This window comes from Chaetodon trifascialis, chromosome 20, assembly GCF_039877785.1.
Source record: "Chaetodon trifascialis isolate fChaTrf1 chromosome 20, fChaTrf1.hap1, whole genome shotgun sequence".
Taxonomy (NCBI): Eukaryota; Metazoa; Chordata; class Actinopteri; order Chaetodontiformes; family Chaetodontidae; genus Chaetodon; species Chaetodon trifascialis.
Window position 1 is genome coordinate 19191116 of NC_092075.1, and position 18339 is coordinate 19209454.

Consider the following 18339-nt stretch of genomic DNA (forward strand, 5'->3'; position numbering starts at 1 on the left):
GGCGCAGCTAACAGCTGCCGAAGCTAGGGATTACACTTTGTAGCTGATGGAATGGAAGAATCTAGCTTCTGATTTCACTGAGCTTAACTGAGGAAAGCTTCATGATAGTCTCTAACATGAGTACTGTGCTGTTGGAATCAACAGAGACATAGATGTGGAAGTCATCTGCATAGAAATGGTGGTATGGTACATTTGGTGATTTGGTAAAAATCTGACCTAGAGGTGGCATATAAATGCAGAGTAATAACAAGTGAGGATTGAACGTTGAGGCAACTGAGAAATGAAGGATTTACAGTCGCCAGTGACCACGCGGAGAGTCCTTTCAGAGAGATGAGAATAAAAGAAATCTTCCATATCTGATGCACCTACCCTGTATAGTAGGGTTTCAGTTACAGTCAAGAGGTCACAAAAGTCACATTACAGTAAGAAGTTGAGTGTTATATGTGCCAAACGACAAAACTGTGGCTTTTGACACATTGTATGCCACTTAAATGTGATAGACATAAGTCTTTTTCTATTGTCCCTAATCTTCTTCTGTAGGCAGAGATTAAAATCTTAATTGGACTTTTTGACTAATATCTCAACTACTGTCTGTCCACCATCAAGCAAACTGACATCATTAAAAAAGAAAAAAAGAAAAAAGGAAAAAAAAAGAACAAAGAACAAAGACTTTGCTCACAGTATGCACGTCAGAGCGGGAGGTGCTTGCAACAGCAAGATGAACGTGTAGTTTGGGGAAGTGAATGTCACCTCATAAAAATATGGAATGAGAATATTCAGAAACTGACACCATCCCTGTAGCCTGCAGCCAGAGACAGATGAAACCACCTCGATGAGTCAAAATGAAGAGTCATCCCGAGCTGAATGTACAGTTTACTGCAGTCGTCATCAGCTCAGAGGGCAATCCCTTCAATTGAAGAACCAGTTGCTCTACACTCATGACGTGATGTGTAACCTGTCCAGGCCTATTCCAGTAGGCTGGTAACATAAAGCAGGTAAACATATGGGATTAGTGTCAAGCAAGGACCTCATTTACTCAGCAAATGAAACACCAGAGCACAGAAAAAAATGTTTGTGGTGTCTGATGTTGCACAATAAAGGAAACTAAAGATGAAAAAGATTGAAGGTTAATTATTATTACAAACTACTGGATATCTGAAAGGTCTTAATTCAAGTTGAAATCATTTGTCGACTTGCCAGTGTGCTGATCCTTTAGTGTCAAAACCTGGACTATTGCAGATGCATTGGGTGAATTCCACCCAGAGGTACACCCTATACAGGTTGTACTCACATTCACACCAACCAGAAAACTTGGTGAAAATTCAAAAAGGCACTTGAATCTTCAGTCCACTTACCTGTGTTTGGACTGTGGATGGAAACTGCAGCATCCATAAAAAACCCACACTTAGGACATATTAGCCTAGCTGAGCATAGACACTTACTAAAGTAGAAACATACACCTACCAGTACATCTAAAGCCCACCAATTAACAATGTATGTGGTTTGTTTAACCTACAGACAATTTGTGGTTTTATGGGGAGTGACCAGAAGTGATGTGGTGTGTATACACAGGTGTGCTACATTTACCCATCTGTACAGGTTCATTTGTATAACTGGATAACCAGCTAAAAATAGCGACAGATAGATATCTGTGTCCATCTTGTGGCGCAAGGCTGCAGCCAATCATGTTACAATCTTTTGTGTAATCTATGGCATGAACTGCAAAGAGGAGACCTTTGTTCTCTGACCTTCGAAGTAGTTCCCCCTCCCAAGGAGTGCACCACCCTGGGTGGGAAAAGCTGTCTTCAAGGTAAACTCAAGGAACAAACTCTTGCTGCTGCTGTTCCATAACCTGTGCACTTTGTGGAAGGTTACGAAATGGATGAGTGAGGTTACAACACAACAGCTAGCTAACCGTACGCAACCTGCACAACCACAAATATGTAGGGAAAACACCAAACCACATTACAAATTTGATTTAAAAAAAGGAAAGACCTTTTTCATTACTCTAGGACAGTCACAAGCTAGAGGGAGAAGCATCCCCAGGAGGTCATGATGACTCTAAAATCAGGTTATGACTTGCTACACTGGCAGCCATGTTGCTACCGGGTTTCATAAGTGACCACTGTTTTCTCAACTGCTGCTTAGGTTTCAAGCTCTCTTAACAGACTCAAGTCTTTGTGTTTTTGTCCCCTCAGAATGAGTTCTTATATATATATATATATATATATATATATATATATATATATATATATATATATATATATATATATATATATATATATATATATATATATATATATATTTAGTGTGTTGACTGTTCCGTATTTAAGTTTCTGAAATGTCTGCATTACTGAGAAAGTGTACGGTACAGCGACTGTACTGGCATTTGTATACATGACAATATTGATCAGTCATTATACACTTGATGTGAGGAAAATTTGTGTCAAATGTTTCACTCAAATAATCGCCCTTTTCAGGGCTTTTACATGAGCAGTCAGTTGGTTACAATCTGCAACCTCACAGCTAGATGTCAGTAAACCCTACACACTAGTCCTTTAAGTACTTCAGTTCATTGGTAAAGAAAGAAAATAAATGTATTGAAGATTTCCTCAAATGGATGTAATTTTCTCTCCATGCTGTAAAGTATAAAAAGAATGAGGCATTCAAAGCGCTGCATTATAAAAATGGCACATTTATTGCTACAGAACGGTCATGAACATGAACCTCATTGAATCACTACAAGATGAGAAACAACAGGCAACAAACAGCCAGTTGTTGGGTTGGTATGAGGAGAATAAAACCCTCAACACAGAAATCAAAAAGAACCTGTTCTCCAACATCTCGCCTGATCTGGAATAAAAACAAAGTGTAATAATAACATCAACAAGAACAGCAACCATAGAGACAGTAATAATTATATAACATAAAAATCAAAGTAAAATAATCCAACATTAATCAGAAATTATTAAGAAAATGGAAGTGTAGAAAAGAACACATGCAGCAAAAAAATATGATGAAATAAAGATTTGAGGCACTCAGCCACACACTGGGAAAAAAGTGGAACTGCTGTGTTTTTGTCATTTTCTGATATTCTGTACCGTCGTTTGTGGATGGCTGTGATGGGACATCCCAAATAGTGGCCATCACACACGAAACCTCACAACCTCACATCTTCAGTAACACATAGTTCAAATCTTAAAATATAATAAAATGAAATAACAAATTCTTTTTACTTCACTTACTTTTTTCTTCTTGAACATTTGCAAAGTGAATATTTTTTGTATTCTGTTTTCACATAGTAATCAAACTAATTTTTTCTTTACTTATTCTTTTCATTATTCATGGTATAAAAGGATTGCCCCTGCAAAAAAAACCCCAAATATATTGGAATTCATGATTGATTTAGTTTAAATTTTGCGTCAATAATAGGGTGCACTAAGTCTACTCCATAGCAAGAGGAACTGACAAAGGAAGCTTTAACAAAAAGCCCAGGCACTGATAATGGGGTAATTCTGCCATATGTTTTTTTTTTTGTTTTTTTTTTCATCTTTTCAAATGAATTGCATCACAAGGAACAAGAAGAAAGAAAAAGGCCACAGTTCATGTATTTTCATCTTCACATAATGATTCTAATACTGAAAAATGAAGCATGTCTTTGAAAATGACTAATATACTTGTAGAAAGAACATGATGAACTGAATAAGCAGATGAGTCAACATTCTTCTCAGTTAACTGTTTATTTGTGCTGGTTGTTCATACTTTTGTTGGAACTCACAGCGTCCAGTCTTTCGTCATCATTTTTTTATTCATATTCAATTAATTCAATTCAATTAATTGTTACCTGGCATTATTAATTTGTGCGTAAATTACTCTTTTACTTCCAGAGTTTAGGGCCTTCCAATCAATAAATTGTACCCTGGTTCCACATTTGATTTGCTCACTGATTCATTCAGGTCTGTCTTAACTGGTTGGATAAATGATTGACCAATCACTGCTTGGCAAGAGGGATTATCAATGCAGACATTATCTTCTTATGACAGAAAAATTGCCAAAAAATGGTGACAAGCATGAATGAGATGGGAGCAGCTGTACAAGTTGTTGTTAATGGTCTTACAGAAATAAAAACTCTCACAAGGACAAATTTCACCAAGTTCGATGTAATAAAATTCTGAACTTTTCAAAGAAGCTGTACAGGAACCATCCATCCTCAGATCATCTGAAACAAAATCACAAAGATTCCTGGTGGTTTGTTAATGTTCCAGAAAATCAGCATGTGTCTGGTTGAAAATACTGAATAGCTGTTGAAACAGAAATATAAAAATTAGACATAGTGTAGCAGCAGTTAGTGTTGGAGCTAACATCCTGTCCTCATTGTGGAGTTGCCAGATTTGAGTCTGAACTTGAGTCCAAACACAGCTCATAACAGCATGGACCTGGGTCTAAATGTAATTCAGACAGCATTAGAGATGCTGTTGGTGTATTTTTCTCTCTTTTGTTAGTTAGGCTAGCAGTCACCCCCCCGCTTCCAGTATTTGTACTAAGCTTAACACATCCTGGACCTGTCTCTGTTATGGGCGAGACGAAACTCATATCCATGTTCCAAACTGACTCTGGGTCAGAATGTATGTGAGGAATAACCAACTGAAAAACCAGCATTTAATATATATATATAAAATCACCTATAAACAGAACCCAGAATTTATTGAAATGCAAAATGTGAACAGCTTTATTTTCTTTCCTTTCATTTCCTTACATGCTCATCAATTCGTAGGCCCCTTTAGGATTTTAAATCACTTGTGAACTATGATTTATTAACTGAACTTGTTTTTGCTTTTGTCAGTACAATTTAATAAAAACTAAAATACTGCTGTGGTTTAATAAGCTTAGATCCCAAGAATAAATTAATTTGAGTTTTCAAAAAGTAACACATGTTTGTAAATAAATAAGTACAGATTTCTGAATATCAAACTGCAAAAATAGTCAATGCGTGAAGTGAAATATTTGTTCAAATATTGGCAGGAGTTTTAAATAGTTTTTTCTTCTGGCAGTGGAAATTTTAAATGTTCTGTTGTATAGAGGTTAGGAATTACAGGAATTATAGTACTTTCTGCAAAAGAAGTGCCATGTTATGATCCATACTGGTCATTTGTACAAAATGTTTAAAATTTTTTGAAATTTGTTTGTGTGGAAAAGATATAAATTAATTTTTAGTATGATATAAATGTACCAAATTTCAGATTTGCTGTGCTACTGTTGTTTGTTAGTGCTCATGTCTGGAGTATACCCGAGTGTCTGATCATTTATATGGGGTTAGCTACTATGAGAAAAGAGAGAAGTGCTTCCTGTTTCTAGCATTGCTGGGAAAACAAAGGACAGGAGTGGCCATTTTGAATTCAACTCATTATTGCAGTAAAACTGGTACAGAGTAACAGATTACAAAGCTCATGGCACAGTCACTGAAAAAGAGAAATGAGGTGCATATGTACAACAAGGAGGGAAAAGAAAAAAGTTAACATTTTGGCTAATAGAAACATCAGGGGTAACAAAAATGAAGATACTGTAATTCGGGAGATGACTTGATTATACAACAAAGAGAAAATATGAAATGAAGCATCACAAAAATAACATTACCTAAAAAATACATTTAGCACTTACACTGACAGATTCAATCCTAGTGTTTAACCTAGGTCCGATTCAAAGCAGCTTTTCCTTTCGATAAAAAGCTCAAATTTAATGGCAAACACTGAAAAGAACGACTGAAACTGCCTTGCACATGGTCTGATATCTTTTTGGGGAAATAGCTGATAAGATTGTTTGCTGACGACCTGCTCTTTTATATTAGCAACACTCCAATCTTTTACAAAATGTTCATATATTAATCTTGAATCAGGTGCTGAGGGTCTTTCATTGAATCAACATTTACAACCAATCTTGGAGGAAATAAATGCAGCAGAGTCAGAGCCGGCCCGAAGCCACCAGGGGAAGCCAAAGTGAACCTTATGACATTTTCTGAAAAGGTGCCATCACAACAAATTTTGCTGAAACAAATATTATAACAAACAAATACAGTGGCAAAAACTTTGGATTATCTGAATACATTTCACATAAGAAAATCAGGTTGTCTATTTTTTGAGTTATGACATTTTGTGTTTTTATGAATTTTTGTATTTACACTTCCCCTAACAGCATTTTATAGAACAGGTATTTGGGTTTGTTGTTTTTTGTTGTCCAAGGTTATTTATTTCCAAATCCAATTGAATTCTTGCATGACGGTAAACAGTGGCTCACACCGGCTCTGACACAATTGATTCTTGGTGCAAGCAAAAACAATAATTTGACTTACACTTCAGATGGTCGGCAACCAAAACCACATACAGTACTGAGCACCACTGACCGAAACTAAAAGTTGGCACCTGGCTACTAACCGGACAAATACAACCTCACTAAAATCAGAACAAGTTCATCATCATCACCTCTCACTGGCAAGTCCTCTCCCCACAGAAACCCCACAGAAAATGTTTTAGGACTATTTACACATTTATCTGCAAAAAATACAATTAAAAATGGTAATGTCATGAGGCATGGAGAAATAAACAAATATCATATATCTTTTAGGATTTCTGATTCCTCCCACAAACCCTCAAAATGTTCCCCACAGATAATAAACATAATGTTAAAAAAAAAAAAAAAAATGATTTGGAACTTTTGACCTCACTACATTTTCAATGTGACACATTTTTTCAACACACACTGAATTTTACTTTTTCATCTTTTAACAAAAAACCCGATACAACATATTTCTAAAACACAAAATAACAACAGTCTACATGTAAAAATATAACTTTTACATACACAATTTCAAAATAATGGTAAAGTTTGCCATTTTGTTGCATACAATTTACAAACGTCTGTGTGTTGTTGCCTTGGATAGATAGCAGTGAATGGAGCTGATGTAACTCCGGTCCCATTTTGTCCTGCGCAGGGTGCCGTACTAGTCAGAGGGTGATGTCATGGCAACAACAGAGAACACAACAAAGTCAGTTGAAAATTTATAACACTGAGGGGCCTCGCCAACTTCTGCCAGTCCAGTCTTTGAGAAAATAATTCCTTCCCAAGCAAACACTCCTCTGCAAAAGAAAATAAAAAAATAACAGAAAATGGCACCCTCCTTATATATCGTATATATTTTTTTGTACATTTATATATAGATTGATTTATTCAAATAGATTCTTTTCCAGTTTCCGTGCCTTCCTGTTGATTGGGTAGGATTTTAACCGCGTCAAAATGACCACCGACAGAGAACAATGCTGTCAGATAGCGAATTGTGTTGTTTTTTGTTTTTGTTTTTGTTTTGTTTTTTTTACATTTTTCTATAATAGACATGTAAACCATAACGGACAAAAAAAACAAGATAATAAGAGAAAAGATTCTTCTTAAAAAAGAGAGAGAGAAAAAAAAGAAAATCTGTTTTACAACATACAACCACACACTTTGTACTGAAGACTACATTGGCTTACGGACAAGCCGATCAAATATTGATAAAAAGCTGATAAGCTATAATACAAGAAGAGACGCGTTGTTCACCATGGAAACAGGGCTGGGGTTTGGAACAGGAAGGGTTGGGGGTTATGGAGGACTTGGGGGCACGGGAAGGACTGGGATCGGGGCTTATCTTGCTAAATCAAGCGTCTGTCTCATTGGCTAGAAGCCAGAACACGCTGTCTACTTACATATAAGCGTACAGTACATTAAATACAGTTTAGTTTTTTTTTTTATCCAAAAAATACTTTTTTTTCCTTTTTAGCTTTTTTTAAATTCCCAGGTCTGGTAAAAAACCTGACTGCATAGAACCTAACGACTAAGAACAGGTTTCCCTAAGCTTGCATCCTATTAAAAGACCAGGTAAATGTCCTCCTCTGGCAACTCGAATGATATGAACTCTAAAAAGGCACATTGGTAGAATTGTGAATGTTCAAATTGCATCTGTGGGAATGCTTAGGTGGGGCAAGAGGCTGGGGAGAGGGGCTAGGGCTCTGGTTTAGGGCTCATAAGGCTAGGGTCAGCAGAGAAGACAATACTGGGACTGGGGATTGAACATAGGCCTGGATTGAGGAGGGTTCAAAGTGGAACAAGGGTGAACTGGGACTTTCTGATTGACCGCAGAGCACTACGGATGTTCTTGCTGATATTCCAGTTACCTTCATCTGTTGCTGGAGAGTAGACATTAATGCAAAGAAATGCAGTAATTTCTTCATGCCCTGACTCATTTATTCCTGTTCTCACCTGATCATGGTCATGACTTTTGTCACTGCCAGTACCGCCTTGTCGGTCAGTTTCTTTTCCAATCTTATTTCACACCCAAGTCAGTGCTGACTTTTTCTGAGCTTCTAACCAAGAAAGCTTGGCAAGTTTTAGTACAAGAGACAGCACTTGAAATTCTGAAGTGACATACTGTGTTAGTGATTTAACTTCTGGATTGGACCATCAGATACAGACCACCGATCTTGTTTCAACTAATTACAAACGTTTTGAAATTACATATATTGAGCAGACCAAGGTAATCAAAATGTCTGGGCCCTGCCTCAGGCATGTCTGGTTGCTGGACTAATAGTTGTGCCATCACTCAGCTGAAAGCCTCTCTGATGGCTCTAGCAAAACACACCTCAGCAACAAAATAAACTCATCTGTTATTTTGCCAGCAAATGTCAATCAGAAAGTCCCTCAAGGTTGGTACTCTGGGCAAGCAAGTCTGAGGTTGGGCTTGAAGGTTTAGGGTTGAGATTTGCCAGACACTAAACCTGGAAATGTGCGAATTAAATGAATCCAACACAGGAATGCTTTGACTACTGCTGCTTGGCCCCTAGAAGAAAATGATACACCCCTCGCCCCGATGATTGTTCCCTTGCTTCCCCTGTAGCATCACCACCATTTAGACCTCTGGATTCTCTGTTTTTCCTTCTCTCCCTCCCTATTTCAACCTCCTCAGGATGTTGGCCCGGGAGCACCCCATTCAAGTAGAGTGATCGCAATTCAGGGAATGTGCTAAACGTGGAATAGAATTCACCTCAGTGCTCCATCCTGCCTTCTTCCCTCTCCTCCACCATCCATCTATCTGGCTTTTTATCATCTGCCCCTCCTTGCAACCATCTGCCCAGTTATCATTTGATTTCAGCAAAGGCTTGGATTTCAAACTTTGTCTGCACATGCTGACAAATATCGGACAAAGAACTTTGATTTGGGATGTTTGCTAGAGCTCCTTTCTGTCATCATTTTTGCATCTGCACTACAAACCCACGCTGACAATCTCAAATGAAGACGTTAAGAAAAGTCTTTGCATCCTACCACATTTAGAAGTACACTTTTCATTCCAGCATAATTCTTCCTCCTGTCCTCAGCAACTCCTCTACCTTCAATAATTTATAGAGCCCAGTCCCTCTGGAGTCATTCACTGATTGATTAATTGATTGATTAACTGATTCAATGACTGATTCTCTACATATTCTCTTCCTCTCAGTGGATACATGGGTCATTTAGATTAAACGGTCCAGGTTTTGTATTTATGTTCACACTACATTGTTAGCAGTTTGTATGATTTTGCCTTTTGTTAAACAAAGCCAATGAGGTCATTAGCATAAAACGCTAATAAAAATACATAAACATGTTCAGATTTTCTTCTACACTGATCTACTGTAAATATTTGCAGTTTACAAAGGAATGCATATGAAGGGGGTGAATGAGTTGCCCCTGTTTTTCTTGTTTAGCCCCTCTTCTCTCTAGGCATCTATGATAGTCAGAAAGCAGATGCAAACTAAATTTTTGTTCAGATATTTTGGCATATAAAGCGCCTTGGACTAGCAAAAGGGTTGCAACAGATTCCTAATATTGCCTTGGTTTTTGTTCAGAATTTAATCTGTGAGAGTATGTGGCTTGTAAGGGGATGTATGAGTGGGCAGCTTGCTTTCGTCATACGCTGTTGAACTTTCCTGTTCTTTTATTTTTTTTGTACTTTTGCTTGTTTTGCTTCTCTACGTGTATCTATCTGACTGGTTTGCATCCAAGAGGAGATCAGGCACAGCTTCATCCACAGTGTGGCGTTAGATTGCCATTCAGTCAGAGATGCGCTGAAGCTGCATTCAACAGCTGCGCAAAGTTGCTTTGTTAAAAAAAAAACTCTTTAACATTTTGTGATATGTTTTGCTCAGTTCTGAATAACCCTCCCCAACTTGTACCCTCCTCACTGCCTACGTCCAGTTGCACTTTTTTAACAAGTTTTTTGTCATGTTTTCCATTTCTCATATATATACTATATATAGAACCCTTTTGTTCTGGGAATGCTGATAAAACAAGTAGTACAAGAAGAAGAATGATGATGTGATTCCAAAGATTTTTGTCCATTGCTGTCACTTTGTGTCAAAAGATCCTACAAACTGCCACTTTGTAGCAGCCATGTTACAACGGCCATTTTAATGTCTTCACAAAGTAGCATCCAGTTCACTTCAGCTGTGATGCAAAGTGACGAAAGCGACTAATGTGACTCTGCAGTTTGTGTTCTCGACAGAAGGAGACAAACGTGAAGAGGAGGATCAGAGACGACAGACAAGAGGAGAAAGAGGCTGATCTGATTGGTCAGGCCGAAGTTCCAGAGAAGCTGATTGGTCAGGCTGAAGCAACAACGAGTTTGATCGATTGCCGGGTTGTCAAGGAAACGCCGTCAGAGGAAGTGGTCACTCATCATCTTGATGAACTCCGGCACCTTGGACCTGGAGAGACAGAGAAAATAAGAACAGAAGGAAGGGAGGATGAGGACAGAAATCTTAACACAAACACACAGAAATAAATTAGTTTAATTTAATGATAAAGCCCTAATCGCAGCCCCTACTATAAGCTTTGTCCTGTCAAAAAGAGAAGCTCAAGTAGTGCCGAAAACAGAAAAAGTTCATGTTGTGACGAGCATGAATGTACTCAATAAAATCCACAGCAATCAAGGCTAAATCTCATCATTCTGTATTTCTTTTGAGCAAGTGGACATTTTGGCCTCATGCTGATGCCAAAGGAAAGGTCCAGGCTCTCCAAACCATTAGCATTCATCCTCTGACGACCAGGAATATCCACAGCTAATGTCATGACATTCTGGCCTGTAGTACTTAACATAATAAAATGCAGATGCCACCCTATTGCACTATGGTACAATGCTATATCACAGCTGGGGGTGGTCACAGGTAAAACAGACAAGCTGTGATGATGGTTGAGTTACTTTTTACAGGAATGTACATTTTTAGGAAACTCTGGATCCAGATACAACTGCCATGCATGTGGTGTTTCTTCATTCACTGAAAAATCTTAATATATATTTATTAATGGGTCGTACAACTGTTTTATTTAGAACACTTCTTATTTAGAGCACTTCTTTGAGGCACAGAGATCTGTAGTGAACCCATAATATCATGGAGTTTTTGGTCCCTTTTCCCTGCACTGAAAGTTGACAGGGTTATTAATGTGGTGGACAACAGTCATGACCTGAAACCTGCACAGACCCCCAGAGTATAAATACAGAATAAAAGGCATGACTTCATTCTTTCCATGTAAAGGGCCTTTTATACTCCAAGACTCCAGAACATCAGAAAATCAGCCCAATTACACATTTATCTGCTCCGTTAGTCATGCAAACACAAAATATATAAGGTATAATTGAATGTTTTAAAAGAAAACAAAGGTGTAGAGCAAAGAACAGAAACAACGCACATTCAGCAAAAAGCAGTGACAAACACACACAGTCACACACCAAAATCACACTTACTGCCAATCTGTTGTTAAAATGTACCCAGACCAGAAACTCAAGTTCTGGCCTCTGTTTTGAGCCAGCTGAAATATCATCAGCTCTGCCAGACTTTAACTGTCAGGAGCTGAAAGACACACTTCTACAAATTCATTCAGCTGATGGAAGGAATTTGACCTAAATTGTCCATGTGTCCATGTGTTGTCTGTGTAGGTTTTAACCTTTTCTCTGCTTGTTTGGTGCAAAGTTATAAGATAAATAAATTCATTTTGAATGTTGGACATCAAACAGGAAATCTTGTTCTCTTTACCTATATCTTCCTGACAAGCTTAATACGTCTATCCCCAATACAAATGATGAAGTCATATGTTATTCATAAATGGGATATCAATATTGTGTCATATTGTTGTCTTTAAAGCCATATCTTTGTTGCAGTTACTCCAAATCTCTTCTGCAGGACGCACATTTTATAGTTCGGGGTTTAGTTGAGTTATTTCCTGTTTCATGTGGAAAGTGCACGCTCCTCATGTGTTGTGCTTTGTTTTACTTCCTGTCTTTGTGTTTTCCCGCCTGTTTTCTGCATCACCCGAGTTTCATCAGTTAATTAGCCTCCTGTGTGTTTAGTTCATGTGTTTTCTCTCTTTCAGTTGTCAGGTCGTCTGTGTTTGTTTATATCCTCATCAGTATTTCTGCTTGTGGTCCTTGTGTCATCCCAGTTTGCTCTTAGTTCAGTTTTTGTATCACTGCTGGGTTTTGTTGCCTGCCTGTTTAATTGTCAGGCACCAGCTTACTTTTATTAAGGCTCACTTATGTTCCTCAACCCGCCTGCCTGTGGTTCTGCATTTGGGTCCAACCCCTTGTTTACACAGGTTTGACAACAAATAGTTAAAAAGTACACGGACAGTACATTAATGGACAAGTGATGGACAAATGATGTTTGAGATATCTTTTGAACCTGAAAACAGGAATGTCCTTTTCCAATTGAAAGTGTGGAAATACAACTTAAACTGTTAACCTCAACTTACTTCTACTGGAGGCCAGTTTATTTTGCCATAGAGTTCAAATTTAATGGAAAGTGATGGGATTTTATAAAATGACTGCTTGCAGTTTCTGGACTAGTGTCTGAATTCCGACTCTTTTGGATTTTAATTAAAGGTACAACAGCAGATTAGTTTATAAGTGAAATCTGACCATTCAGGGGGGGAGGAGATGTTTCTGCGTTTTACATTTGTCCCAAGGGGTTCGACCCGTCGCCCATGGCGGCGGCGGCATGGTGCGCGGCAGCCAATGAGAGGGGAGCCCCATCTGATGTGACGGTGACCTTCTCCTCCTCGCGACGCTTCAGACAGGCTGCCTTGGGGTTCAGGTTTCGCTCTGGACATGGGAGAAAGACAGGAGACATTGTTATTAAATCTGGTGTTTTCTGTCTCTAAACAGTCTGTCCTGACTGTATTGTGTGTCTCTTTCTCTTTTTGTATTTTTAATGAGGTATTTGTTAGTGCTGGGTCACTAAATATGACTTGAGACTGAAGCAAAGAGCCAAAAACTTCTGCCTGGTTGAATACAATCAACAGGTGCCACTTCTGCCCTCTCCTGGAGCTCCTGGAGCACTACATGATCTGGAAATCTAATGTAACCTATTGAACCCTGATATCTACCTTAAATTTCCCCTTATGTGGAAAAAATTTTCATGCATTAATACCATATTGACCCAGCTCCTCACTGAAGCTGCCGTTTTCCATGATTAAAGTAATCAAACTGAAGACTGCATGTTTTACATGGCATCACCATTCAACCACACGGAAGCACTCAAGGAATCTTCTGCATCATTTTCCACAGTTCCCCTAAACTTAGTTTCACATATTTTGGCATCTTTGGTGACTTCAAAACCTCCACTAGAATTTGAAACAAAGTAAAGCTTGGTTGATGGCACCTGGTTGAATCCTCACTCAAGTGTATTTTACATCATCCTGTGTAAACCATTTTAAAGGACAAGGCTGCCATTATTCTATATTTTTCTCTTTGCCAAGACAGCTCATAAAAACAACAAAACCATGTCATTTGCTAAAACAGCTGGACACTGTAGTTTTTAGCAAACATTACACAAACAGGAGTTAATTTAGTGGATTTTCAGGAACTATTATTAGTGGTGGATTAATAAACATTAGGTGCTCTAGCAAGTATGCCTATTTACCACAGCAGGACAGCAGATGTGGGGCTGAATCAAAATAAACTATAGTTTCTATGTTGATGGTAATAATGGACTATGTCACCCAGTGCAGCAGTGTGGCTCATTGATGTGTCTTTAATAAAACATAAGATATCTTAGGCTTTGGATACAATCAATTCATTATTTGTTTTGGTCCTTTCATGGGATGTGTTGATAATGAAAATATTATACTCTTTGAATATTGTCTTATTCTTTCAGATCCCAATGTCAGAAATCTTAAATTTTTAGCATTGTTTTGCCTGTGTAAATGATCACATTGAATCACTTTGAAAAAGAGACTGGGCCTCAAATGCGATTTTTTGTGAGTAAATTTCAAAGAGATTCCTGTCAGAACAAAACAGGATAACGACTGTAGTCAAAAAGATCCAAGACCAGTGACAATTCTTATTGTTTTGTTCATTTTCAAGACTATATACAAAAAAGGGTCCCTTTCTTAAACAAGCAATATGTAAGAATTTGAAGCAATTTACATGTATTAATGCTTTGTGTTGCCGTGTAAATGGACTGTAGTGTAATTGTAATTGTAATTGTAATTTAAAAAAAATTCGGCCCTTCCCGTTTCTAGTTTCTGATTTCTATGAAAAGGACTTGCAATATTTTTTCCAGAAAATCCAAAAGATGTAATGTTTATGAGTGCCTGGCTTGCCTCTATTCCGCTCCCCTACAGTGCCAACACTGTGCAGCAGTAGCTAATGTTAGTTTAGAAATGGATTCTGCTAACATCAACAAATTACTGGCATCCACCACAACAAAAAAGTCAAAGCTCTGCAAAAGCACATGAAATGTATTGTGGTTTTAGCTGGCCAGTGATAGCTGATGTTAGCTTGCTTGCTAACATGTACAAATTGCTAACTAGCCAATGTAGCTGAATACTGTCTTGAGTTTATAATGTCAAGTTATTCATCCAGACTCCCAGGGCTGATCTGGCTGGTAAATTGGTTGGCTTGCCTTTTGCAAACTATTTTATCAGCTAACCAATGCCAGATCCATGCAACTGTTACAGCTAGCTGACGGACTTTAGCTTGCTGACTTGTCAACAATACCGCAAGCAAAATACAGAGTATAGCTAGTTAGCTAGCTTTCAAATTACTTCACCACCTAATGTGATCCATGACACTAACTTACTGTATGAACAAAGACTATTAATTTTAGCGAACAATGCATGATGTAATGATACAAGGAAAAGATGCATGACTAATGAATGCTAACAGCATCCTAAAGTAAGCTGGTGTTGGCTGGCTGGCTGTGACTTGACTGCACTCCGTGGGTCTGGCATTGTTTGCTTCATGGCCTTGGCTGATGGAGTGATTTGCAAAAGGCAAGCTAGTTGGTATCATGTTGCTGATGGTCCAGTATCCAGGTATCCATAGTATCCAGGTCCAGATTTTTGTATGAAACTGACCTCGGACTTGTTGTTCCAGACTGAGGATGACAGCCACAGCCTGGTGCAGGATCAGTAACTTGGTCTGAGGTTTGTCACTCTTCAGGTGCAGCTGAACCATCCTGCCCAGCTCCTTGAATGCCTCGTTGATATCTCGGACACGCAGACGCTCCCGCGCATTGTTGGCCATCCTTCGTTCCCTCTCCCTCTCCATCTTCTGCTCTGGAGACAGGTCCTCGTCGTCATTGTTGCTACAGTGACCAATGATGAGAACGAGCAGGAGAGGAGGAGGAAGGGGAGGATTTGAGGATGAAAGTTCAGTTTATAATTTGTGTGGAGAGGCTCATTTTAGTAAGAACCTGCAGTAGACCTTTACAAGATGATCCCTTAAGTGACAAAATAACAAGGAACAGGGCTCGGGAACAGATCATGATGTGCTGCATTCTGGGTATTTCAAGTCTGCCTCAGTTGTTAGCGGTGACTGCTGACATTGTAATATTGGTGAGTTCACTTAACTACAAATTAAAGATATGCAATGAATAAGCAGAGAGAAGGATCCACTGTTGGACAAGCTGGTACAGGATGGAAGATATGATGTAGAATTATAACAAAAAGTTATTTGAAGAAGGATGTTCCTTGAAATAACTGAAACTTTATGCATATCTTTTAGTGCAGAATTTACAAAAGGCAAAGTAGTTGAGGTAATTGTGTGGGTAATGTACCAAACATACCAAAGATTGTCTTTTTTAACTCAGTATCTTCAGTGGTTTAGATGTTGTCAGGCCATATAACCTGTTTCCAACCTCAGGACTGAGACCTTTGACTTGTGTTTAAAAGAGTATACCACCATTTTAACATTGCACTCCTATTACACTGTACAGTACAGTGAACAGTTTTAAAAAAGTATTAAAACCAGTGCAGAGAGTTATCCTATTTCCTAATTCCAAGTACGCTTCTTCCTTGGACTTGTCAAGGCCTGTAAACAGACTATGATACGCAAAATTGATGGAGTTCCCCTTTAACTGACAGCAGCAACCTGAAAAGAGTGCAAAAATGGCTGGAGTACATGAGGTCAAAAAGGTGACCAAAAGGACAGTCAAGTGCAGAAAACCAAGCAACAATTTTGCTGGATCACATGATGATATGTTCCCGAATCTGGCAACACAGCATGACAACAGTTTTCATTAGTTTTGTTTTCATGTTCATCATCAAAACCATTTGCATCATCATCATCATCATCATCATCATCATCATCATCATCATGGCCGCCACCATGATGTACAAATCTCTGGGTTTGGGATCCAAATGTTTCTGATTTTAGTCGTCCTCCTGGAAAACAATCTCATTGGAGGGGTGAAGGCTGCTCGGCTGCAACCAGGGCGTGAAATCAACACTGTGAACTTTGAATTCAAATTTGGCTGGCTTAAGAGTTTATATAATGAGTGGGTTTCATACATTTTGATCATTTGAAATGTATGAAAAAAACTCTCTTGAAGGTCTCTTTTACTTTCTCGCCAACAGCAAGAATATTCATTTTCAGTGTTTCTGTTGGTGTTGATTTCCCAGCCCTCAATGCGAGTCGGCACTTCTTTGAGAATATTGACCGTGGGCTCTACTCTGTTGTGTGAGAAACAGTTAAAACCAGGCCCAAGACCATGGAGAGACTGACAGGATCAACTGGGAGCCGCATGCCCACCGGGAACATCTCTTTGTCTTTGCAGTTCTTTCTTGGCTTGCAAAGATCCACAGCAGCCATGTTAAAAAAGGGAGATGCCAGGTGGATATGGGCATTTCATGTCTCTGTATTAACTGATGTATTTAGCTGCTTCTCATCACACTTGGTCACTTCATCAAAGTCCAGAGGCTGGTTCCCAACACACACACAGCTTTAATTCCTTCCTTGTGTCTGTTCTTTGCAAAAACTACAAAACTCATTTATCTTGTCTTATAAGAGAACTCAATCTCAACTGAACAATGATGTAAAAATACTCTTTTATAAGTAAAGAGATTCTTATGAATCTCTCTAGATTTCTCTAAAAACTGCTAAATGATCACGTGTTCATTCCAGCCTTGTGACTGAAAAAATAAAGGCCACAGATTGTCACTTCAGTTCGTACAGAATTCAAATCCATCCAAATGTAACATCTCGAACAGTTTCTGCTACTTGAAGAAGTTTGTTTATCAGTGACACTTTGACACAAGGAAGGTCTCTGAGCATGTGGATGTTTTGTGAAAACGCATGTCCCAGCCCAGCTTAGATTTTTGATGGAAGCGAACGTCTGAGAGGTGGGCGGGGTTACCTAGATCTTGACCTATCAATAGCTTTGAGCTCCTTGCTGTCAGTGTCCTCCTTCTTGGTGTCCAGGGACTTCGTGTCCTGCAGGAGGTTCTCGTCCCCCTCGTCCTCAGACTTGATCTCCGAGCTGACGGAGGAGGTGCTCTGGCCCTGAAGACCTCCAGACAGGGCTGCAGGAGGATGGAGGAGAACGGTTAGAAGACGCATATAGATAAATACAATATATGACCACAAGAAAAAGAAAAAGGAAGCCAGCTTAGTTGTAACGTCAAGTCAGATATATCAGTCATTTCTCAGTCCAAGAACTACTTAACTGGTAACAAAACAGTGGTATAATAGCAGCAAAGCTTCATCTGAGCCCATCTAAATAACCTAAATAAACATCTAAATAAAATCTGAGGTCGACACAAATACAATTAATTTAGTTAATTAACACTTTTGATATATGTGTCACTTGTTAGTCAACCTCTCCAAATATGATAAAAACAGCTCATGCAGGCTAACAATCAGCATCCTGGAACAATGAGCGAGCAATCCTAAGTCAGAATATGTTTCCTGTTCTTCCCACTCTGCCAACGTAGTGTAAATGCAGCATTAGGCGTGTCTGATCACAGCTAATTCTCCAGCTGACCTCCAAGATGGCGGCAGGGGAG

General features: G+C 38.7%; 1 protein-coding gene across 19 annotated transcripts in view; it reads right to left on the bottom strand.

Annotated features, from left to right (window-relative positions):
- Positions 1-2679: 2679 nt before the first annotated feature.
- tcf4 (transcription factor 4) overlaps positions 2680-18339 on the bottom strand; it is a 248766-nt gene continuing 233106 nt past the window's right edge. For 8 of the 19 annotated variants that reach the window (XM_070988571.1, XM_070988560.1, XM_070988565.1 and 5 more), the window contains 4 exons: positions 17691-17856; positions 15412-15641; positions 13006-13153; positions 2680-10763 (listed from right to left, as the gene is read on the bottom strand). In XM_070988571.1, coding sequence (XP_070844672.1) covers positions 10715-10763; positions 13006-13153; positions 15412-15641; positions 17691-17856 — 593 coding nt within the window. In that variant the 3' untranslated portion in view covers positions 2680-10714. Of the gene's footprint in view, positions 10764-12970; positions 13154-15411; positions 15642-17690; positions 17857-18339 lie in introns of all 19 variants that reach the window. The other 11 variants (XM_070988567.1, XM_070988570.1, XM_070988574.1 and 8 more) reach the window with 3 other exon arrangements.